Below are 19,077 nucleotides of genomic sequence, written 5' to 3'. Positions count from 1 at the left end.
TTGCTAGTGTCCTCTGGATATTTCAAATAATATTAAGTATGCAAAGTTAATTTGAAATTATTAGGAAAAATCCTAAGCTGTAATTAACAATATAACCTCTTGTCCAATTTTCAAAAAGAAAGTTAAACTCAAATTTAGGGGGAGTTCTCTACAGTTTCTCCAAGTACTGGAAAGTCAAGCCAAGACTTGTTTGTGGTGATAGAAACTGGAGGCAAAGGTTACATTTAAGCACCTTGAGACAGTCACCATTTGAAAGCACTGCTAAAGATCAACTCAGCCACTTACTGTGATTTTGGTAGCTTTGTTCAGAACATTTACCCATTCAACTAGGTCCTGCTGATCATTGGCTTGTAGAAAGTATTTTCTCATCCCTGCATTCATAACTGTTAAAAACCATTATGAAAAGTTAACAACACTGAAATTTAAAAGCAAACTTAATATCATTATGAAAATATTTGATTTCAGATGAAAATTCCATTTAAAGTATTTAAGTGCTCTGCTGTGTTTCATTTTAGAAAGTCATCTTAAGGTACATAAATCCACTTGATTGCTTTTTTCTAAAAAAACAGTAATTTAGGCTCTCCACTTAAATGGCATGATACTAACTTTGAAAATTGATTTTTCTGTCTTGAATTTTATCAAAATATTCTACAGTTCCATTTCCTCTTTCTCAATTTCCCCATGCAACAAGTTTTATACCTGGGGACTTCTACAATTCTTCCTTTTAATCCTCTGCCCAGAATCTGTTATCCTTTGTGTCATTATGAACATGACTATGGTCACTGATTTACTTTTTTAAAAAAATATTTTAATTGCTGGGAAAATCAGTATTAATTACTAAGTATATGATGCACAGGACCAAACAACTTTAAGACAGCTACAACACAAATATTATTTTACTTTAGTGACTTGGCAGAGAAACATATTTTAATGAGTTTACATCTCTACCTCACATCCCCTGGCATTCTTCATCAAAAAAGGACAAACACATTTCAGTGTAACAGCAAAACAAAAAAATCATGGCTAATTCTTGAAATAGGTTTTATGGTTGTCAAAACCATTTGAATATAAAGACAGTAAATTTGTATTTTTCCTCTACAAAGTATGAAAACTCTTTCATAAATTAGAGATATTTAATCCAGCATCTTGGATCACTAAGGTGTTTTAGAGCTGGCCCACTGACAGAAGAAACTTTAGAAGTGCTGAGGACAAAGCCCTCCGCCGATGTGCAGAGGAATCTGTAATCTGTAGATGGCACTGAACTGACACACCAGGTACTTGCCTAAAACCAGGAGGAGCTTTAGGATTATCTAAAGCTTCAGTAATTTTAAACAAATTTAAACCTAGAAGGCACCCCAAGAATTTTTTTTTTTGTGCAGCATCAGAAGCTGAAATTTGACTTAAGAGCATTGGCTGAGAGTATTTTTAGATCAATTAAATCAACTCTTTCATCAGGAAAACAGATTTCAATAGTTAAATTTCTTGTCTTCCCAGCTGATAGGCAGGCCATGTTTCTGAAAACAACTGTCATTACTTATTAATGCCTCAAAAATTTCAGACATCTGAAAAAACAGCTCTCACCTACTCCTCATTAAGCTGCAATATGAAAAAACACAAAAACACCTTATGAGGAAGCCAACATTTCCATCATACTAAAGAAGAAAGTCAATACAAGGTATTTTTTAAACACTCCCAGCTGTAGCTGGTAGCAGAACTGCAGAACATTCTCCTTGCTCCAAATGTCTGAAGAAGACACTTGATGCACACAGCACAAGCCAAACTCACCAAAACAGAACTCTGCCTTTGGCCTCAGCTTAGTTGCATCGCTAACCTAGAAGGGAAATTCAGATTATAGATGTCACAAAATACACATCAGATATCACAAGTTTTATTCTCTTTCAAGGGGGTAAATTCAAAGATTAGCAGCACAGCAAGGTGGTTAGGCATAATGATAAAGAGAACTAAAAACAAACAAAAATGAAAGACAAAAAAGGAAGATGGGAAGATGCAGTACTGACAACAAAAAATGCAAAGGAAGAATGAGAAATGAGCAGACAGACAAGAAAAGGTCAAGTATTTCTCTCCATTTATTTGTTAATGCAGTATCTGCTACAAATCTCACCACGGAAACTTTCTTAGTTCACAGTTCCCTTTCAGACATATTTAGAACTAACTGCATACACAGTGTAAAGGACTAAATATGTTTTAGAAATTTTTCTGTCCTGTCTGTTAAAAGTCACTATTCCTTGCAAGGTATCACACCCAAAAACATCTTCCCCTTCATGAATGACCTGTCTTTTTTCCAAGTCCAATGGGAATTTGAATACTCATAAAGAACTGAAATGTCAATTTTATGAGCACAAAGAGCTGGTGTTTGACATCACTAAACAAACTTAGACAACACGGTAATTAATCTGTTCTTATTTTAACCCGAACCTATAGAAGTGTTTTAAACCCTTCTCTAATTCAGGAGTATCACAGAAGCAAAAGGAGTAAATGGCATTTAAATTTGTCTGACGTTGAGGCCCTTGGTAGTTACCACCAAGAATTTAATGAGTGTCTCACATATTAATTATCTTACCTTTGAAATATAGGTAAGTTTAATGGCTCCAACAGGTGGAGATCCAGAGGGAAGATTCTGAAACAGATCACATATGTTACAAAGTGAAACTAGCTTATTCTCATGCCACAATCAGTGTTTATGCATAAAAAGCAAGTAATTCCACAAACAAACAGAAAATCCTACATATTTTTATAGACAATGCACAATGTATGCTTGAAACAGGATCTAAACTACTTGTTTATTATACACACATCTGTTAACTAAAAACAGAAAGACTGCTAGAAACAATACAAATAGTAATTGTTTCAGAGGTTTATGTATTTTACTAGAGGAAAAAGGATTCTTGTGGCTCTGCATCCAGGAAATCCGGAAAGAATACTTTTTCCTTAACAGATGTTGGAGTCTCTTGTACTTTGACCAGGGCAGGAGGAAGGGACAAGAAGTGACATTCATCTATTAAGTCAGATACTTCAAAGGCCATCTCACATATTTTCCAATCACTTCAGGGATTTAGGAAGGCCTTCACATATTTACAAGAACTCTGCAGTTCTTCAAAATTACTGCAGTGGGAGGAAATCAAGAAGTTTCAATTCTCCTCCTGCAAGAAACCTTTTCATTCGTGCATGTAAAATAAAAGGCCTAACCTAGGCCTGGGTGTGCACAGCAAATATCATTAAGTCTTAAAACTTCTGAGGAACTGCAATTTCTACAGCACTTCAAGATTTTGTCCACATGCCCTGAATTGCTTCTTTTCACTCAGATCAAATGTTTGAAGTCTGTGCTACTTGCAGAAATTCTTTTTCTCCTCAGTGAGAACTACTAAATGCTTCAGTCACAAGTCACATCCATCGAGCTGCACCTCATTTACATTTTGTTTTTGCTGGTTCCTTTGAACAGCAGACTGATGCTTTTAACTCTGCTGCTCCTGGCAGAAGGGTACATGGATATCCAGGTCAGCTGACCTGGATCCTGTGCTCTCACTGTCTCTGTGCCCAAACCTTCAGCAATTATCTGCTCTTCCCTCTGCTAGGAAACACAGGGATGCAGGCACTTTGTAGCTTTTATCTAAAGGCTGCTCTCCATGCCAATGGATACAAGCTGTCCTCACTCATACACCATCCATGCTGGACTGCAATTGCCGGGCTCATTAAAAATTGGTTTTCAATGACTGATTCTATTGAAAGCAATGTGTAATGCAAGGAAAACCACACACTGCCACATATGGTTAAAGGTAAATTTAAAAAAATGTGTGATTTGGCTCATCTGGTTATATTAACCCGATTTACAATTATTTCATTTACACAATGATTTTTTTCCCCCAGCTTCCAGGTCCATGATATTAAACCCCACCTTTTTTTTGTGAATTTGTTAGAAAACCCAAAATTGAGACAAACCAGGAAAGCCCTGGCAGGACCAGCTCACCTGTGGGTTATCCATGTACCACACCAGGTTGTCCTCCTGCGTGTCCAGGATGAAGTACCGCCGCAGGAATTTCCCACTATTCTCATTTTCCTCAATGTCTAAGAAACCACAGATGCGATTCTGGCGATCCACATAAGGCATTTCTGACCCTGGACATCACACTGCACAACAAAAAAGCACAGGAGGTAAGCAAAGTTCCTTGTTGCTAATTTTAAGACTGCTCAGTGCATGACATTTTGAGCAGTTTCAATCAGTAGCTTCAAGAAGTTTCTACGGAAGGGTAAGTGAAGCGTAGCTGCTCCCCACACCACCACCACTGCATTTTCAGACAGGACTTTCATACTTTGCAGTGTGTATTTAGCAGATCCAACAGCCTAAGTGTAAAGTTACAAGTGGGAAGCAGCAGATGAGCATCAAGGCTTTGACAAGATCACTGAAAAATAAAGGTTCTCCTTCACAGCATGCACAAAATTGAGACAGCAGTGGGGTTACACTTCCTCCTTTGACATTGCCTCTCACGGCCAAGGAAGAATCGTTGTCAGGAGCTCCACTGCCCAACATAATTTTTCATATCTAGCTTATGCAAATGCAATAAAAAAGCTTTTAGAAACATTGTTCTCATTTTTCTTCTGTCCTACAAAAAGCACTTCACGTCTAGCTGTGTCTAAAAAGACATCCTTTCATTCTTATACATTAAATAGGAAAAATGAAGCTGTCTAAGCGCCAACAGAGATGTGAACACCCTCTGCTCATATTACTGAGGTCTGAGTGTACCAGGCTTTTATTTTGGCTTTTGGGGTCTTTTTTTTTTCTTTTTAAATTTGTTCTGCATTAAAAAATTAAATTACATCTGCATTGTGCCCACCTATTACCCTTTTACCATTCACCTTTTATGGATCTGCCTTTTGCATCACGGGTTTTGCTTCCTTTTATTTCATGGGACAGTCATTCTACTTTAAGAGCCAGCCTTGTAAGACCAAAGATAAATTTGCATACTCATCTAAAAATGATAAAAATCAGGTTGATGCCAATCTTTCCCAGGGCAGGGAAAAATGATTCAGTCTTCACATTTTGTTACAAAATTCAGAAATAGTACAGATCCAAAAATACTAATGTAAGACACAGAAGGTTGAAACACTTTACATTTTTCATAATTTTCCAACTTTTCCAGCTTTAACTGTAATATGGAAGTTTATTTTAGTATTTCTTTAAACTCTTTACCTTTAATATTTGAGGTCACTTGATTTAAATACACTTACATACACATACAATGGGACAGACACCTGATAATTATTTGTAGTTAGCTACTGATACACCACACCAAAACATGAGACAGTTTTTCAAGTGTTGTTTTGGGGAGAGAATCAGTGTTTATTTTAGGGACTCAGATATTTACATTTTTGGGGTGGGGGTAATCAATATATAAACATGTAAAGGTATAATTCTATTTACAGCTGTCATTTTATATGACTAATTAGAACACAAGCCAATTTTTGACTCAATCACTTTGAGAAGCAGTTTTTAAAAAGTCACGAGCAACAATGGTTTAAATATGCAAAGGTTTATTCTTCAATAAAGTAAGAAAATTTACTAAGTAATCTAAATTTTCTTGGTGCATTCCTCACAATTTAAATATCACAGATCTAAGTCAAGTTCTGTAACCAAGTTATATTTATAAGGACCACAAAAATAAACACTTGAGCACTCAGGACAATATCATTATTTTAACAAACATTCATCAGTAATTCAATTGAGGCTCTTGGGATCGCTTCACACTGAAGCAACATCTTCCTATAAACACTGAGGGCAAGCTCAAGGGTAGCTGTTCTCTAAATTATACCTCTACTCTGCTAAAACTTGGCATCACACCTTGTTTGCATTTAAATGAATAAAAATCCTGCCATTTATCAGTATTGTCCTAATTTGTACCAGGTGGTTCTTCAACAAAATCATCCAGCATTTCCAGGACACCCTTTAGGCTTCATATCAACAGTTTATGAAGCCCAGAAAAGCCCTGTGCCTAAAAAAAAGCAAATATTGGTGGCTGGTTTCCTGTCTGAGCAGACTTAAAGCTGTGTTCTCTGCAGATGTGAGGAAAATGAAACAAGGAAAACTTGTTTTTCAAACAAGATCAGGATTGATTAAGAATCCTTGAATAAAACCAACTGAATTTTCAAAGCACTTTCCCCCCATAAGAGAATCTATGTTTCAGAAAACCTTTCAAGGAAAATGAAAGGAGGATGCTCATAATGCTCCATTATGAACATACAATTAGCTAAAGCTGAACTACTCCAATACTTGAATTTTTTTTCCAGGGCAAAAGACAAAACTCAGAAGCTTTTTCTTATTTGTCAGTAAACTAATTCTCACAGAAGAAGAAAAAATACCCAAACAAAAATTAATAAAGATTCTCTACTTCAAAGTACTACTAGCTAATTTCTAGCCTACAAAATGATACTATTTGCACCTACTCTGTGCCCTAATGAAAATACAGCATAAAGTAACACTAAAGTTAAAATATAAATTGTATAACTGCTGTTTTCTTCAAATTAGTTTAAAATTGCTCATGGGATTACAGACTTCTACAAGACTGATGGTCTCAAAGAAGAGACAAAAAAATCCCTTTAACTTCATAATAAATTGAAATCTAGCACAGTGTCATACAACTGTTTTCATTTTTAAAAGCCTGCTTCCACCCATTACACCTTGGCAAGATTCCCCTGTAAATTAATAGCAATTCTATTCAACCTTCATTAATGAACCACAATTTGCAATGCACATTAAAAAAAATCAATTTGTGCCTTTGTTCCAGTTACTAAAGGGATGAACACATGACAAAGCCACCACCATGATCCCCTTCCTGACAACTCTAGACAGAACCAAATAGCATTGATGGAATTGTCATGATTCATACAAGGAATTGCAGAACTCTAATTCAGCATAGGAAATCTGCTGGAAGACCACCAGCCTAAGAATTCATCAGAATTTCAACTTAAAAATGTCTTCAGAACACAGATCATGTCTTGCAGAGATGAGATTTTCTGTTAAATTATTTGAAGCAATTAGGAAACAAAATCTGCCAGTCTGTACATTTTACAGCATGACTACATGCACCCTTAGTTATTTTCTGCAGCAGAACCTGCAGCACAGAAGAGTGCATTAAATCTTCTAGAATCAAGCACTATGAAAAGATTATGAGTTCTTAGTAAGGCTGAAGGCATCAAACCTGCTACAGACCACAAATAACTTCATTTTATTTTGCCTTCCCTCCCTGCAGTGGAGATGTGGGTCAATGACATTGTGCTACTTCAGGAAAAACATCCCAGTGGCCCATTTCTTCCTGGTTCTTGCCACAGTCCTCCAAAAACAAAGATGTTCTTGAAAACCCATTTTGTGGTGTATAGTAACACTCTGTAGGAACTCCCAGCTCCTTGAAACTCTTTCCTGGAGGGCTGTGTTATAATGCAAAGAGGAGGTGTCACTTATTTTTGAAGCCTTACATCCTTCTTTCCAGCAGCAGGGTATTAATTTAGGAGGTCCATACCTCACCAGCCCAGCTTCTCTCAGATTTCCCCTCTCCCTGCTCTTTTCCTCTGAGGTACAACACACACTGACATTCCCCAACATTTATATCCCACACTGAGGGCTGCCTGGCCTCCTGGGCACCACTATAAATAAAAATCCCAGATCACCTTCCCCAGCCTCACTGTAAATGCATGACTGCACAAGCAGGACCTGCAGAGGCACACGAGCATCTCCTCTGCACCATTTATAACACACAGCTCCAACTCTCCCACATTAATTCCTATTTTTAGCTTCCCACCAGCACCTGTTCTTGAGTTCACCTCCATTACAGATTGCTTGCAGCCTTCTTATCTTCAAGTACAAAGTCTAGACAAGACTGAAGTGAGGTGCCAGAGAACATTTCTATGGCCCAGTCTCTCCCTTGACTTGATTTCCACAGGTAGGTACAAACCATGGACCACTGGCTGACTGAAGCAAATGGAATTTTTTCTTCATAAAAAACACCATGCAATAGGCTTTGCACTAAGAGTTTGATTAAGAAATACAAGAAGGGCACTTAACACCTCTTTATTTTACATGCCTTTTCCCCAAGCTTTGGGTAATATTTTATTGCTTTTACTTCATTATTTTGGGTAATATTTTATTACTTTTATTTCTTTAATTTAGATGATCAGTTCTACTTCCTGCTCTTTAACATTTGGAACTTTGGATATAACTCACCCCAGGAGATGACTTTGGGGTTCTTTTTCTATCAGCTAGGAAGATTAAGAAACATCCATTAGCTACTTACTCATCCCTATGAAATGAAGAACAACATTCATACACCTCCACTTGATAAATATAAAATGATGCCATGAGTCATGCCCACCCCTCCTCCCCAGCTCCTTTTTTAAGCTCTGCTGTTTACAGCAGCTCCAGCAGCACAAAGGGAAGGTAAAGCAGCATCCCCAGCCATTCCTGTAGTTCCAGGGACAGCTTCATTAGTGAGGGCTCCTGGCTTTTGCCTAGGCAATTACTCTCAGCTTCCTGCTGTAAATCAGCTGCTCTCCAGCTGGTCATCTCTTTTACTGACCACTTAGTGCCTCCCCAGGGGAAGGGATGAGTTCAGACTGTGCTGCTTATCCCCTGAAGAACACTGCAGTGAAAGCTTTCCTTCTTGTGTATATCCAGGGCAAGGAAAGTGAGCAGGGAGAGGGAAATTCCAACCCTACGACAAGCAGCTCAGAGCAGCCTCTGAAAACAAGTCACATAAATCTTCCAGAGACAGCAGTTCAAACCTCTTTTTATTTCCTTGAAAACCTTCCAGCACAGGCAGCCCACCAGAGAGATACTATGAGACAATACTGTAAATCCATGCTCACCTTTCATACAGCTTCCAAAGTACCAAAAACATAACAAAAAACCCCACAAAGAACTAACCCAGGAGCTGGATAGGTGACTTGGCTGCAATTCTTTTAATAACAAAAGATAATTCAGGATTGATGGATTTAAAATTACAAGCCCAGAGTTTCAACTTCCCAAAGATCCTCCACTGCCTCATTTTTGTCCTGGGGGGCATAGCAGACATTGGATACTTCTGTTAACAGGATTTGCCAGCAGCCTCTGACACTGTGATCAACTTTTTAACTACATCTAAAAATGATAACTGGAAGTCTCCAGGATACACTGCCCCCTAAATTCAGATTCCCATTCTAAGTAGTCAAAAAGAAGGAAAAACCAGCTGCAAAAGGCCAGTATTCAACTGGAAAAAAATTCCTAAGCAGAAATCAATTTTCCAAATTGAAAAATATTTAGTACAAGTGGCATTGAACTCTTCTATCCCTGACCAAACTATGAGGAATGTCAAAAGATACATCCCTCCCCCAGCACTTAATCCAACTTCCAAGCAGACCACAAAATAGAAAAATCACGGTTGCAGTGATGAATCATCTAACAAAACCAGCAGCCTTATCTTGAACTTCAGTCTTATCCAGTGGTGATTCTGTGTTCAAAATGCTGAGCTGCTGTTTTCCAGGAACACTTCCTAAATCAGGGTAAGCCAACCACTCCCATCTCTTCCAGTGCACCTCAGCAAGTCAAATGATTCATTTTATTCAATACTATCCTCTAATGTTACTTTCACCTCAGGAAAAAACCAATCAGTATGTTCTAAGGGAAATCTGGAGTTCTATGGAAAACATTCTGGAGTTATCTGAATCCATCATCCCCTGGCCTGTTTCAAATACTGACCTACAAGCTCCACGATGGAACAGGCTGCTACTTCCTCAAAATTTTCTGCAGAAATTTCTCAAAGTGATGTTTCCTGTTCTAAACTGAACTATTTTCCTCCATTTTAAGGTATTTGCAATAGCAGCCAAAGGCTTTGGGATATGATGGAATAGGAAATGCACTGCACAGGATGCAAAACTCCTCTCTGTCACTGATATTTTAAGTCAAAACAACAACCAAAAAAAAACCAACCTCAACTATTAATGGTTTTTGCCCAGCTAAAACAATTATTTTAATTGTCCCTTTAAATGCACGCAGCTAACAAAAATAAAGGGAAGCATCCTGTGCAACAAGGCCATTATAAAAAAAACACTCTTGAAATTAATCCATTAATAACTTATGAGTGATGACCAGCTTACAAGGCAATGAAGTAAAATAACAAAGCTGAGAGACAGTGACAGAATATGTTCAGTAACACCAAGTCTTTACAACAGTCAGATGTAATTTTCATCACTTTATATTAAGCCTCTAGATAATATTGTTACTCAAAATGAGATATAACCAGAGATAAATAAAACAAAATATAGTTACTCTAATTCACTTTGACTTATATCTCACACAAACCTCAAAACAAGTTTTTAAATGCTAATTAATTTCAGTTACATGCTAGTTAAAATCCTTAAAAATGCAAGTTCAGAGCTGATTCATATTTACAATTATTTCATTTTTTTATCAGCCTTTTCAAAATTTTAAATAAGTGCCACCTACAAAACTCCAAATATGAAAATTAGGTCCTTGTTCTCAAAGATGCTTACATGCTCAGTCTATAGAAAGTGTCCATTCACAACAACCAAAACAAATTAAAAATTAAGCAGGAAATAACCACATTACTTATTGGGATTACTTATTATTACTAGTTAGCCATTAGAAAAAACCCTGTTTAATTTCAATAATAAACTAATAACTGTTTCATCCAGGCCAACCACTCCAAGCACTGGAATTCCACACACTCCCAGCTATTTCAAATTCCCATCTGAATCAAACTACAAATTCTGGTGAAGCTTATTTTACCTTAGGAAGTCCAATACAAAAAGAAGGCAAGGCTGGTTGAATAATGAATTTTGCCATTTGTGAACCAGTCTTGCTGATTTTCACTCAGAATCCTGGGTATAAACTCAGCACTACAAATAAACACAGATCTTCCTGGGAAGTATGTAAGAAATGGAAAGGCCAGCTGCTTAGGAAATCAGCAATATCTTCAGTTTTCACAGAATACTCTTGTGTTGTTAAAGAAAGGGCTGAAAAAACCTCATTTTTCAGTTCATTTCAATATCAAATAATGAAAAGAACACTATCAGGTGAATATTTGATTTGACCTCTTTTACAGATATAAAAGGATTTAATGAAATGAGAGCACACAAAGTGAGTAACTGACTATCAATTTTGATTTGGTAGATCTAATTCAGCAAATTCAATGCAGAATAAAGAAAAATGCAATGGGTTCAGCTACATTAAAACTTTGGTAAAGAAAAAATCATTGCTGCTTAATGTTCACCTAATTTATTTTAATATTTGCAGTACAGACCGTGTTCATTTATTGTATAATCCACCATGTGGGTCAAAATTCCCTCTACTGCAAAGATTTGCTATTTCCTCCAGAATCCAGCTCACTTGTCAGTAATATCAGAACTACACAAGGATTTCCAGAGATTAGCACTAATCTCAGAGCTCTCCAGTAAGTGCAAATGCAGTGAAAGCTCTTCAGGAAGAACAGGGCTTTGCCTGTCTCATGTAACAGACAGATAAATGTGCATTCACAGATGCACAGCTCCTGTTTACCAAGGCGCGAGGGGAAAATTAAGCTCCCATCAAATGGCAAAGTTTTTGGGACATTACCCTCCCTCTATCTTTTTTTATACACCTTAAATTAAGAAAATCAACCCCCACTCTGGCACATTTAATAGAAGTCTCACCCAACATGCAGATAAACCCCACAAAGTGAAAGTTGCTCTGTTTGTAGCACAGTGCCGCTTCACTGGAATCACATCACTCACTGTGACTGCTCACAGAATTCATTTCCAGCAGCATTCCTCCTTGGAACCAAGCCCTGAGCACAGGGAATTGTCCTCATGGCAGGTACAGCCCAGGCTGTGGCCTTCTGCCTCACCTTCCTCCTCATTTGTGGGATGACACAAACACCAGTTACTGCCCAGCTGCTGCTCTGCACTGACAAAGGTGTTTCTCAAAACCTCAGTTATGGCGGGTAGGGAGAATAATCCCAGAAGTACCAAGCAGCTCCTGGCATTTCATGGGATTGCTGCCTGACCTGTACACAACAAAGCAGAAAAACCCCAGAAGAATCCCAAGTCCTGTGCACATCCAGCAGCCTGGAAATGCTGGAGGTACCATGAGCATGCAACAAGCTGGTTTTCAGCACCCTGTACTGCTGCATCCCACAAAAAGGCAGCAAATGGCCCTCTTGAAGGAATCATGCCCCTCCACCCAAAAATCAGGGCACCAGCACAAAGCAGGAAGATAAATTACATAATAGATAAATGACAGCATCTAAATAAATAGATAAATTACATAAATAGATAAATTACAGCATCTACAGTGAACTTGATGTAAGGAAGAAACACAAGAAAAAGGTTAATGATAAAAGAAATCAAGATAACCAAACCCCTAAGTCCTGAATCAGCAGGCACACTTTTAACATCCTTTAAGTGACCCAACCTTCCAGCACTGCTGCACACACAGGCATGGTCTACCAGACAGCAATAACTTGCCAGCTGAATTATTAGCCCAGCCCAAGTTCCCATTTGTCATTTTCAGCCTCTCTAAAGAGTTAACCAACATACTGAACATCTTTTGAAGTGCAGTTTTAGGAGGACTGCTCACTCTTACAACAAACCTGGCCTGTAACTGTTTTAGTGCTTAACAGAAGAACACTTAATTAAGTCACTAGTCTGAAACAAGTTCCAACACATTTTCTTGGACATGGGATGTAAATGTGGTGGGTACCAAAGCACCCAGGGAGAGCATACACGCCAAAACAATTACATATTAAATGCCTTAATTTATCACCTATCTGTCAGTATACAGAGACTGTTCCTGGGAGTGTTGACTCTCAACAACAAAAACATGTTTGCAAAGCTTGGTAATTGCTGTCTAGTCTACATTTTCAATTTATAGCAATGACAGTGCCCTATTTTCACCAGAAAGATTTTAAATTCAAAATACTTTTAACTCTGCAACATGAATAAAGACACTGCTCATTAGAGGTGGCAGCAAATTCTTTTTCCCTTTGGGGGAGTGGAGAGGCAGAAAAGCTCAACCTCTTTCACATGAAAAGTCAGTAAATCAGGCCCAATTTAAGAGATTCTGCTTTCCATGCCAGCAGAAAAAATGAGCTAAATTGATATCCAAAACATCTGGATGCAATGGCTAGCTAGAATTAAAAGCATCTTCAAGAAGAGAACAGCCAACAAAGGAACAGAGAGAGCTTTGCTACTGTCTCCTGTGTGGCAGAACCATAACATAAAAGATTTACATATTTGTGTGGGTATTTTAAGCATTGTTTTAAAATTCTGTTAAACAAACAAGGCCATGCAGCGCTCCTTAAAGTTTTAAGGACTTGCTTTCTCTAAGTGACACCAGAGATTTCCAGTCAAAACCTTTTTTCCGCTGTATTTTTCTGGTTTTTCTCCTCCTGCCTGGAGCTTGCCCCTAGTTTTTTAACTTGGGCAGTGTCTTCAGCCTCTGCCTCGCAGCACTAGGGAGCTCCCCTGGCCACATCCAGCCTGACTTGCCCTCACCACTCCTGGGATGCAGAGCTGCTGCTGCTCAGCACTCTCAGCCTGAGAATGGAGGGACACAGCAGCAGCTTGTCCCAGGCCACACAGGAAGCTTTTTGGCAAAACAGTGAGCTGAACCTGTTTCCCAAGTCCCAGAGCAGCAACCTCACTATTGAACCACCTTTCTTCTACATAAAATACCTGAAACTATTCAGATTTTAAGGCAAAGGCATATGTTCAAACCTGAAAACTGTTTAAACTGTTGAATGCCACAAATGTCTACCAGACCTGCAACTCCCTACTTGTGCAGATAACATCTGGTAAGAGTAAGTGGCTCATACAGTTCTGCACCAGAAAGCTTAATAAGTTCCTTCTCCAAGATTAAAGAAACACCTACACATTCTAGATGCTTCTGCAAGTCCCTGGAGGGAGAAAATGCTGCTTAGTGCTGAGACAATGAACCGGCTTCCTTCCTCAACAGCAACAAAACCCTGCTGCTTTACCTAGCACTGAGAGGAAAGTGATATTTATAGAACTGAGCCCTATACCAACACGTACCTAAATGCTTCTCACTGTTAGGGTACAGCATGCATCAAGCTGACCTTAGACCTATATATTTTCAAAGTCCTAATTTGAAAGATTTCAAGAGCAGGAAAAAATTTGAAGCAGCTCAGCCACATCCCTCCATTCCAATTCATTTCAGTGATTCTCTGCATTGAAGTATAACTTCAAAACCTGAGCCATTCTTGTCACTCAGAGCTCTTCAGCAGGTGACTTTTTTAAAGCTGTTACTTTATTTTCATATGTCAAATAAGCTCACTAGGATTACGATATTTAGGTTTCTTAAATAATTTTATAAATCATTGACAGCAATGCATCCAGCCATGTCCCATTGCCTTTAGTTTCAAAACCAAAAGAATACATGCACTGACTGTTGTTTTTCTTTATATAATTTCCTGATGAATTCTTAAGCACTTGTTCCAGGCTGTAAAAATGTTTAATGCTAAAGCCAGTTACCTAAATTCCCATTTTGGCACTGAAATAACTTACTATTCTGTATTTTCATGCAATTATGCAACTGCACAAAGGTTCACTTGGCTGCAAACCCCAGTAAGTATTTTCTAAGACCATTCCTATTCTTCATAATTATCAGTGAAAAAAAAAAACCAGCCAGAACCCATCTTGCAAGAGAGATAAATGCTCTCATATCACAAGCTATTGTTTGTCTAAACACTGATGCAGAGTTGGATACATGCAAAAGCACAGCAGAGCATGCAAGGAAAATTCTCATTAGAACATGTACTCACTCCCCAACACTGCTGGTTTGCTGCATTTTGGAGGAACTGCATTTACCATGATAACTGTCAGCTTAAATAACCAGGAACAGTCAGTAATGAAGACATCGATGGAATTCTAAATCTACTAAAATAGATTAAGAATTTTGCAGGCCTGGCACTTTGGGCTACATCCAACCCTGCACTGGAGACTGTGTTACAAGCAGAGACCTGTTCTCATTTCAGTAATGTCCTCAAGTTCTTTCTAATCTGTTACAGTCAATAAAAACTGCCTTCTGCACTTCCTCTCTTCTACACCAACTCTCTGACATGCTGTCAGCCTTTATTTGAGCTGAGATAGCTCTGCTGCCTTCTGGAACAAGCCCCAGCTACCTGTAAAAATGCCTTTTCTGCACTCAGGTCTCTTCCTCCTGCACATGCCTTCTATATTCCCCATGTGTGTGTCTGTCTTCTGTCACTCAGCTACTACTCCTGAGGAAAAATAAATACAGGAGGAGAGGAGGAGGGAAAGCATGAAGATGCTGCCTGCCTATTTTCTTTACACAATGATTCTTCTTTGCCTATTCTCTGATTTGTATGAAAGCATCTGCTCCCCTGAAACATCTCAGCACTACACCTACCAGGGACCCACTGAGCATCTTCTGCTTTAATTTCACCCTTGAAATGCAGAGCTATGCAATGGACCATGAGGCCGAATGTAGTTTTAAAGCAGAGAAATAGCTCAAGGAAATAGATGCCTTTAGAACTTATGAATTTGGAATTAAATCTTCTACACTCACAAAATCAAATCACAACGTTTGATTAACTACAGATAGAACTCAGTGAGTCACACAAAGGTTTGTATTTTATGCAAAGCTGACTCCAGCAGTGTAGCACTCAGTGATACCCAGAAGACATCAAACCCCCAGGTATTAATTTCTTGGATTATCAATTTCTGCATCAGTGCTTATCTATCTCTGAATTAAAAGACTCTCCTCCAAATATCAGGCAGGCCCAGCATCTCTCCCTACCACAAAGAGATTTCAACCCACTTTGAACACTTCCTCATGACAAAGGAGAAAACTGCACTTCTACACTTCTGTGCTTCACAAACCTGACAGCTTCATGTATTGTTACTGCTCTGACTCTCTCATCTAAAAATAACAAGTAGGAGGAAACAAGACTGAATGGACCTAAAATGCAAGACCACTGTTCCATAAGGCAGAGTAACTCATGAGAGAGCAACCGCTCCAAGTAACCACAAACACTTCCAGCTCAGTTAGGATTGTTTGTGCTGCATCAAAATGAATGCAGCTCAAACATAAAAAAAAAAACAAAATAACAAAACAAAAGCCAAAAAAAAAATCCTGTTGCTTTGGTTTCAACTGTGAAAAGCCACTCCTCACACATCACAGGCCCCAAAACTGTAGGAGCAAATATGGCTCTGTCCTGCAGGGTCATGTACGGAATTGGGTAAGGAGAACAGAAAATTTATCTTTATAGACATTACAGCCTCTGTCAGGAAAGCAAGGAATTTATCAGAAGGCATCAAAGAAGCTGATGCTGTTCAGCTTGCTCTATGCCTAGTAGTCTCTTTAAAAGTACTCTGCTTTGAGAAGGTGAAGCATAGAGAGATGGAGCTCTTAAGAAATCTCAAAAAAAAAAATTTAAAAGATTCTACCTCTCAGCTTTACTCAGGTAACACCACTCTGCTGATGCCTAATTCAGGAGCTCAGCGTAACAACTGTTCTGCTCGATTATAAACACAATACACTGATTAGTGAAAATCAGACATTCTTGTTACAGAAGGCCCCAAAGCAACAGCCTGCCAGAGAGAAAACTGCTGTCTTCTCCATGCTACTCTGCAAACATTTGATGCAACAACATAATGCTTTTTACGAAGGCCACGCATTAGTTCCTCCCAAGGGAGCTGCACAACACACACAGAATTTCAGTCTGCACAACACACACAGAATTTCAGTCTGCACAACACATACATGCAGAATTTCAGTCTTCACAATACATACAGAATGTAAGCCCATGTTAAATTCAGCAGCATGTCAAATGCCTATCTGGAATTTTACAGGTGATAAAAACCGTGCATATACCAACAGTGGTTACAGTTTAACATTCATTTATAGTCCAGTTATCCATTTAAAGACACTTTGGCACAGCAAATAACCAGCCCCGGTTACAGCTAAGCCAGACCACGGCTCGGAGTGTGCCAGGAGCCTCCGCGCACATCCCTCTCAAAGCCAAAGCCAAAGCCAACCGGGCACTGCCCGCTGGCTGCCGCAGCCACCCGAGCTCTGCTGGGCACACCGGGCACTGCCCGCTGGCTGTCCCAGCCCCCCGAGCTCTGCTGGGCACACCGGGCACTGCCCGCTGGCTGTCCCAGCCCCCCGAGCTCTGCTGGGCACACCGGGCACTGCCCGCTGGCTGTGGCAGCCGCCGAGCTCTGCTGGGCACACCGGGCACTACCCGCTGGCTGTCCCAGACCCTGAGCTCTGCTGGGCACACCGGGCACTGCCCGCTGGCTGTCCCAGCCCCCCGAGCTCCGCCGGGGCTCCCGGAGGGGCAGCGAGCCGAGGGGGCGGCCCGGAGGCCTCCCGCACTCGGTTGCGGGCTGTGCCCGGTACCATCGCTGCTGCCCGGCGTGCCCGCACAGCCGAGCAGCAGAGCCGAGCAGAACCGTGACGAGCAATGAGATCACCGCTCCTCTCACCTCTGGGGCCGTGCCAGCGCCCTGCCCGCGCCACCGGGGCAGCCCGCAGCGCGGCGGAGCCCCCGCGCCGCCGAGCGCCTTCCAGGGAAAGCGGAAAGGAAAAAAGGAGGGAGAGGCGGCAGGACAGTGCCCTGCGCGGTCACACACCGGGCAGGCGCGGAAGGAAGGGCATCACCCGGGGCGGGACGAGCCCCACCCCGGGCCGAGGCACTTACTGGAGTGGTGGCAGTGCGGGAGCCCCGTGAGGAGAGCCGGGCGCTCCCCGGGCCCGCTCCCGGCCCCGCGCCCGCGCCCCTCACCGGGAACGGGCTGATCCCACCGCCTCCGTCCGCGCCGCCGGCACCGCACTGCGCATGCGCTACCGCGCTGCCGCCCGCGCCGCTCCGCGGCCTGCTGGGACATGTAGTGCGGCGCGGGGGCAGAGGCGGGGCGCGGGGCATGAAGGGAATTGTAGTTCAATTACTGAGGGTTTAATCGAGCGTTTGATGGGGAGGCCGCATCAGGGAGGGAAATGTTGTATATTGTGGTGAAATTTTTCCCTCTGAGCGTGGGCAGGCTCTGGTCCAGGGAAACTGTGGCTGCTCCATCCTTGGAAGTGTCCAAGGGCAGGTTGGATCAGCCTGGGATAGTGGAAGGTGTCCCTGGCCATGGATGGGCTGTGAGTCCCTTCCTACCCAAACTGATTTGTGATCTATGATTCTATGTGATCTATGATTCTATGAACTGCCATTCACCAGCCACATAATGTCTAACAGGCCAAGTGCCAGATTCTGCCCCTGGGATAGATCAGTCCTGGGTGTGTGGACAGGCTCTGGAATGGCACTGGAGAGCAGAGCCCTGGCAAAGGACAGGGGATCCTGGCTGGTGGCAAATTGAACATGAGGTAGCAGCGCCCCTAGAACACAGCACAGCTGGGTTCCCTTACTCAAGGACATCCTGGAGCTAACAAGCTTTAAGGATGTAGTAAATCAAGATGTTCATACGTGCCTTTGTATACTTTGCTAACGTGGCAGAAAACTCGAGGTCTGTGTATGCCACAGCTGAACTATCTTCAGCTCAGGTGAAGGCAGCTCAGGTGCTGCCTCAGAGCCTTTTGCCATCAGTCTGAGCAGCAAATGACAATTTTCCCAAATGATGTTTAACCAGTTTGACCTGGAAGTTACTTCTTTTCTAAGCAGATATTAAATTTATACTAAAAAACTTTGTGTTTTCTGAAATAGCAACACAGATTTTTTTTTTTCCTTGCTTAAAGCAGTGATATCTCTAATTATGGAAATAATTTGAACTCTGCCGGCTGCCTGTAAATGCATCTTTGTTTCAAGCTGGCACGTAACAACCCTACTTCACAGCGAGACAAAAGCTGTAATCAGAGCACAACAATAAAAGCTGAAGTCAGCCGCAAACAATGCTGCACCATCCCCATGGCAACTTTTCCCTATCAAACCCCGGGGAGGTCACACACTCTGCAGCTGCACCAGCCAGAAGCTGTGCAGTTTGGACTTCATTCACGATTTTTCCTGCATTTTTTGGGTCATTTTTCACTTAACAGTGTTTTACTGGAGTTAA

At 40.8% G+C, this 19,077-nt stretch overlaps 1 protein-coding gene across 5 annotated transcripts in view; it reads right to left on the bottom strand.

Moving 5' to 3' along the window:
• PLEKHA1 (pleckstrin homology domain containing A1) overlaps window positions 1-17,860 on the bottom strand; it is a 31,647-nt gene extending 13,787 nt beyond the window's left edge. For 4 of the 5 annotated variants that reach the window (XM_030950885.1, XM_030950886.1, XM_030950887.1 and 1 more), the window contains exons 1-5: window positions 17,727-17,860; window positions 3,986-4,146; window positions 2,582-2,638; window positions 1,786-1,831; window positions 286-383 (exon numbers count right to left, since the gene is read on the bottom strand). In XM_030950885.1, the coding sequence (XP_030806745.1) occupies window positions 286-383; window positions 1,786-1,831; window positions 2,582-2,638; window positions 3,986-4,126 (342 nt within the window). In that variant the 5' untranslated portion in view covers window positions 4,127-4,146; window positions 17,727-17,860. Of the gene's footprint in view, window positions 1-285; window positions 384-1,785; window positions 1,832-2,581; window positions 2,639-3,985; window positions 4,147-17,511 lie in introns of all 5 variants that reach the window. The other variant, XM_030950884.1, reaches the window with a different exon arrangement.
• Window positions 17,861-19,077: the final 1,217 nt, after the last annotated feature.

The sequence above is a fragment of the Camarhynchus parvulus genome, chromosome 6 (assembly GCF_901933205.1).
Source record: "Camarhynchus parvulus chromosome 6, STF_HiC, whole genome shotgun sequence".
Lineage (NCBI taxonomy): Eukaryota > Metazoa > Chordata > Aves > Passeriformes > Thraupidae > Camarhynchus > Camarhynchus parvulus.
The sequence above is the reverse complement of the archived record's forward strand: the minus strand, read 5'-3'. Positions and strand labels throughout refer to the sequence as shown.